Here is a 6199-nt window from a genome sequence, read left to right as displayed (position 1 = left end):
TCTTAACCCGATAAAACAATCTCAGAAAAATCTTTTGTAGACCCTTAAACAGGGTTTTTTTTTTTTTTTTTTTTTTTTATCTCTTAGGCTACATATACCCAATAACATATGAAATGATTCTGAACTAAACATCAAGTCTGTTTACTTCCACGCCTTCCTGACAGCTTCACACACAGGGACATAAATACTTGCTATTTTTTGTTTCTTTGCTTAAATATGCTTTCTGTGCCTCGGAAAAGTGAAGCGGTAGGACGGCGTAGGTTAGAATCAACGTCTCTGTTGGTTCATCCCCATGCGTGTAACTTTTAATTGAACAAAGGAACATTTTTATTAGGGCAGATGAGCTGGATATTAAGCAAAATATTTTTGGAATTGTTTATCTTTTTAAAGTACGAAGCTTTTGAGGGAAGAGACGAGAAGAGATTGGCCAGTATTTTATTTTTTTTATTTTTGGCCAGTATTTTATTTTTTTTATTTTTTTTTTATTTTTTTTATTTTTGGCCAGTATTTTAAATCTGAGAGTATCACGATGTACTGAAGACCTTCCGCCTCATAAAGTCCTACCGCAGGCACTGGCTTCCTAGCAATTTCCTAAACACAAACCACCTCTGTTCAAGAAAGCCCAAATCATTGTTGTGGAAGTAGCACTTCGGATCGGCTTGGCATGTGGTTTTGCTAGTGCAGAATGCTTAAAGGATTTCAGATTGTTAGGTTTTTTTCTTTAGGAAAAAGGAACTAATTATCAATTTCAGCTACCAATAAAACCAAAAAAACATTTCTAACATCAGGTGAACACAGTAAAGCTTAATCGTGCTCTCCTGGACAGCCGCCACCAAATTTTGATTTAAATAGCCAGATGAATGAAATTTTGTTTTGTTCATACCTATGTAATGCTTACCACAATCATTTTCTTTTAGATATAAGATGTGCCTCTTTCTTACTTCTCCAGGTTTGGGGGGGATGGGGTATCTAGGATAGAAAAGTCATTATTTAACGTATTTAATGAGAAAATGTAAGCATCACAAATATAGTTACATAACAAAGAACCCTTTATCCTGTAGACCCTCCATCACAGTTGATATAGGGAGATACAGCTCTCTGGTCTCATCAAAGTCTTACACTGAAGGATTGGCAGTTCCATTGTCCAGGTATGAGCACTGAGTTTGCATTTCTGCCACTGCATAGTGGCCGGAAGCCAGGGGAACCTGGGTCCCGCAGGCGGCCCAGTTTAGCAGACACCCTCCGAGCAGGAGAGAACATCCAGCAAACCAGCCGATAAAGAGGGCCTCCCCAAACTCCCACCTGGGGACAATCTCGGGGACGGTCTCATCCCAGAACTCCTGGACTGTCCTGTGGGCGACCCAAGAGACAGGAACAAGGGCTGTGACGCCTGCTGTCCAGAACAGAATTCCTCCCAGGATTAACAGCTGCCTCTTGACATCCTGCTGTCTCTCTCCAATTCTCAAGCAGTCCAGGCCAAACCCCGAGACCAGCAGGCCCAGGAATCCCAGGCCGTTTGAGAGGAACATTAAAATCCTGGAGATCCTGAGCTCAGCGGGCAAAGGCAGGAAAGAATTGCATCCCCACTTCCTCTTAGGTGACGCAGCTCTGCCAGAGTCCCACGGTCAAGTTTTCCATTTCATTTAAGTCCAGGTTGAGATTTTTCCATTGTGGCAGGTAGTTTGTAAGACAGGATAATCCTGGAGATCCTGAGCTCAGCGGGCAAAGCCAGGAAAGAATCAAAGTCCTTGCATTGCATCCCCACTTCCTCTTGGGTGACGCAGGTCTGCCAGAGTCCCACGGTCCAGTTTTCCATTTCATTTAAGTCCAGGTTGAGGTTTTTCCAATGTGGCAAAAAAGTTGTAATAATGGATAAAACCCATCCCAGCAGAGAGAGCAAAATTCCAACGAATTGCATTGCTACTCTAAAGACTAAAGCCATCGCAACGAATCTTAGGACCCTTGCCACCTCTATAGGAGCTGCTGTCTTGTGGTGGACAGTAGTGTGACGATCTTGGTTCGATGCTGCCTGGGGAATATAAGTTTTGGTCGTTAACTCTTTGGGCGCTCTGAAATGCGTTTTTGTTCTTCTTGAATATAATGTTTCATGTAAAGGACGAAGGACTCTGTTAAAACTATGAGTTAGGCTTTCTGATAAGGATTTGATCTGTTACCTTCCAATTTGCTTGGTAAAATTATATCCCCAATGCTTGATGATTATAAGTCTAAGGATGAACAAAGAGGGCTCTATGACCCCTCACCCTAAAATACAACAGAAATCTTTGTGCTTCAATATGGATTAATTAGATTTTAAGTGGTGATAAAAGGCCAGCTCTTTCTACAACAGGACCTCATTGTAATAGCTGAATCTGAGATTTCAGAGATGCAAAACAAGACCTTGTAAAGAAAGGTAGACTGTTTCCCTATAATCTTTATTATTCTCGGGCTTCCTTAACCTACACGAGAACCTGGCCCAGGTTCTTGAGTGTCACAGGGACTCAGTTGGGACTTGGCAGAAGACTTTCCCTCAGATTCCTTTGCGAGGTAGAGGCTGGTTCACTGGGTGAAGTAAAAGGACGAGGCTGAGGCTGTGCACATAGGTACTGAGGGGAGAGGGGTATCTCAGGGAGCTCTGGATTTCATTCTGAGACTTTCTCCATCCTCGTTAAGGACTCGGGGTAAAGCGTAATTTCTTAGTGTCCAGGAGGTGTTGTTTTTTTGTTTTTTGTTCTTGTTTTTGGTTTTTGTCTAGAGCTCAGCTGTCTTCGCTGTCATTTAAGCCACAAAGACAAAGCAGCACCAGGCATGACAACTCCTGCCAATTCCAGGACAAAACAGCCACCATGGGGCTGACCTTCGAGGCGTCATCTTGTTTGTGGTTTTTTATTTTAATAAATTTATTTATTTTATTTATTTATTTTTGGCTGCATTGGGTCTTCGTTGCTGTGCGGGGCTTTCTCTAGCTGCGGGGAGCAGGGGCTACTCTTCGCTGCGGTGTGCAGACTTCTCACTGCCGTGGCTTCCCTTGCTGCGGGGCACGGGCTCTAGGAACGCGGGCTTCAGTAGTTGTGGCTCACAGGCTCAGTAGTTGTGGCTCACGGGCTCTAGAGTGCAGGCTCAGCAGTTGTGGCGCACGGACTTAGTTGCTCCGCGGCATGTGGGATCTTCCCGGACCACGGCTTGAACCCGTGTCCCATTTGGCAGGCGATGCTTAACCACTGCACCACCAGGGAAGCCCTTTGTTTGTGTTTTTGATTGAAGCCACACCTGAGTGCATGCTTCTGCAGAACGGGACCCTCTCTGCAGGACCTCACAGGCCAGGAGGAGAGACCACGCCCCCCATTCCCAGGGCTGCTCCTGAACCCACAGCCAGAGGCAGGACCTGATGCGCCCGCCTGCAGCAGGAAGGACATGCAGGTTCCTAAAGTGGAGCCAAAGCCCTGGAAGATTCTAATCTGTGAACCAGCTGCCCATCACATTTCTAGTCCAGGATTGGAGAAGGTCCTTTACAATGTCCCTCAACAGGGGATCAGAGAGACAGCACCCCAATCCCGACACACCAGAGTGAGCACAGGAGTCGAGTTAGATGTCCCTTCTTCAGCATTTTCCAGCATCATACATGAAACAAGAAGATGAATTCTTTCTCAACTTTGACAAATGTTCAGAATCCCTTAGGACTGATGGCTCTCCTCAGTGTACTGAAATAAGCTGCTCCAGTTTGCACAAAGGTCCAGAAAGGGCTAGAGACTTGCCTGGGGCCTCGTCCCAGGAGGCGGGATATTGGTGACCTAGAACTTTCCTTCCAGGGGGCAGTCAAGTTAATGAAGCTCTCAAGAGCAATCATTAACAATTATGGAGAGACGGTTCTTCATATCACATTGAAACTTAACAAAGATGGAATGGGACAGGCTGCTCTGGGAGGCAGGCTGCTCTCCATCTCCGAGGTGTTAACAAGGTGATTCTCACCTGGGCTACAGGGAGGAAATTCCTCTGCGGTGGGGAATGGACCCGGATAACCTCCAGCTCAATTATTCTTGCAGCATGTAAAACAAACAAACAAATAAATAAAATATTTGAGGACCTCCTCTGGGCCAGGCAGTAAGTGCTAAAGACACTACCAAGACCAGTCTGGATACAGGCGCTGCCCCTGCCTCTGGGGGCTCATGTTCCAGTGGGAGAGGCCATCGGGAAGTAAGTAAATCCGATCATTCAAAGAAATAAAAAGAGTGGGGTGTGAGGATTGCAGGCAGAGGAAACCCTAGTGCAGCCGCCCTGAGACTGAGAGCACAAAGGCCACCCTCCCCTGACCTGGGGCTCCCGTCTCCACGTCTCAGCTCGTGGATTAGCCGCTTAGACCACGGTGTTTCCAGAGGGGGATGGGAGTGAAATTCAGCCAAGAAACAAATATTACCAGCACGTCGTGGAGCATGTGGAGGACTGCATTCTCTCTGTCTCAGGAACGTTACTCTTAAAAAGCAAAGACAAACAAACAAAACCCCCACACAACTCATAAACAGAACGCGAGAGGCCAGCAGATTATGTACATTCTTAACAAACAGAAGCTGAGGGTTTATCAACAATCCCAGTTTGCCCAAAGCCACGCATCCTGGGAAACCTCTCCGTCCAGGGCAAGGGTTGATAAACGTCCCCAAATGAACCATCCCAAAGTGCAGTGACTCAGACCAACAAGCATGTATGTGTATTTTGCTCAGGAATCTGCAGTCAGTGGGGACAGTTTATCTCTGCCCCTAGCAGTGTCAGCTGAGGCTGAGTCTCCTTTTATGACCGAGGCTCCGAAGTCACAGAGCATCACTTCATAGACGAGGCCGACCAGGGAGAGGGAAAATAACACCAAGGTTCTGGAAGGGCTTGTGAGACAGGAAGTACTTTTGTGGCCATTTTTGGAAGACAGCTCTATCATGAAAAGTAAACCAGATGGACCTGTTAACGAACCGTTGAGCAAATCTAGATTCCAGGAGATGCATGGCAAGCACTGTATAGAAAAGCCAGCCTTTCTTTCTCTCCTTGGCTTTTTGCTTTCACGCTCAAGATTAAGTCTGTGGTCACAACCAAACTACCTGGGCTGTGAAGACCTTGACACATTTTACACAAGCTCTTGCCCCTACCACCCTCTGCCAGTTCACACGCCATCATCCTGCCCTTCCTGCTGGTTCAGGGCTGACAGAAGGAGGGCCCAGCCTGGCTCACTGATTCAGCCTCACCTGTCTGCATCTCTGACCGCATGAGAGCCAGGGGTGCAAAGATCTGTCCTCAAGCGAGACTGGCCCGAAAAAAGGAGACTGTGTAAAATATTCTCTTGGACGTGGCACTAAGGGAGAGTGGCTATTGCGGGAGAGGAAGGCAGATTTTGTTTTTAATATCAGAGCACAGTTGGTTAACGATGCTGTGTTCATTCCAGGTGTACAGCAAAGTGATTCAGTGAGACGTATACATACATGCACTCTTTTTCAAATGCTTTTCCCATTTAGGTTATTACAGAGTACTGAGCAGAGTTCCCTGTGCTAGACAGTAGGTCAAAGTTGTCTTGAAAGGAAGGGTCGCTCCTGGAAGCTGGTGGGGGGAAAATTGAACAGCTGTCAGCCGGGGAGAGCGAGGGAGCCTCCGGGAACGAGGCTGGCTTGCAGGGCATGGCTACGTAATGCCAGATCATCTGGATTTTAGGACATAGATAATGAAGAGGCTTTGAAGGGTTATAAGCAGGGATTCGACAGGGTCGTTTTTACACCTTGGAAACCTGACTGGTGGCTCCAGTGACGAGCCCCTTTGTATCATCTAAGATAACAGAAGCCACACGGATGAGGCCACCCGAAGCCAGACGGTAGCCTGGCTGCTGCTGGAAGTGCTGGTGGCCCCTGGGCAGGGCCTGCTGGGCGCTGTGTCTTCAGTCTGGTGTGGGCGGCCCTGCTGCTTGGGAAGGGGCACAGGAAGAGGGGGTTGGAGGAAGCGATGGGGCGGGGAACTAGATGTGCTCTGAGAGCGTGAGTCTAAAGCCAGTGGAGAGACACGAATCCCATGTTGTCAAAATCACCCTTAAAAAATTCCCTGGGGCTTCCCTGGTGGCGCAATGGTTGAGAGTCCGCCTGCCGATGCAGGGGACGCGGGTTCGCGCCCCGGTCCGGGAGGATCCCACGTGCCGTGGAGCGGCTGGGCCCGTGAGCCATGGCCGCTGAGCCTGCGC

The 6199-nt window shown here is 47.7% G+C and overlaps 1 protein-coding gene across 1 annotated transcript in view; it reads right to left on the bottom strand.

Moving 5' to 3' along the window:
• The window catches only part of LOC102983193 (putative claudin-24), a 3413-nt gene extending 1331 nt beyond the window's left edge, over nt 1-2082 (bottom strand). The window contains exons 1-2 of the mRNA XM_024117358.3: nt 1692-2082; nt 899-1536 (exon numbers count right to left, since the gene is read on the bottom strand). Coding sequence (XP_023973126.1) covers nt 1116-1536; nt 1692-1942 — 672 coding nt within the window. The 5' untranslated portion in view covers nt 1943-2082 and the 3' untranslated portion in view covers nt 899-1115. The remainder of the gene's footprint in view (nt 1-898; nt 1537-1691) is intronic.
• Between the last annotated feature and the right edge of the window lie 4117 nt (nt 2083-6199).

The sequence above is a fragment of the Physeter macrocephalus genome, chromosome 20 (assembly GCF_002837175.3).
Source record: "Physeter macrocephalus isolate SW-GA chromosome 20, ASM283717v5, whole genome shotgun sequence".
Classification (NCBI taxonomy): Eukaryota; Metazoa; Chordata; class Mammalia; order Artiodactyla; family Physeteridae; genus Physeter; species Physeter macrocephalus.
Note: the sequence above shows the minus strand (reverse complement) of the source record. Positions and strands in the feature narration are given on the sequence as shown.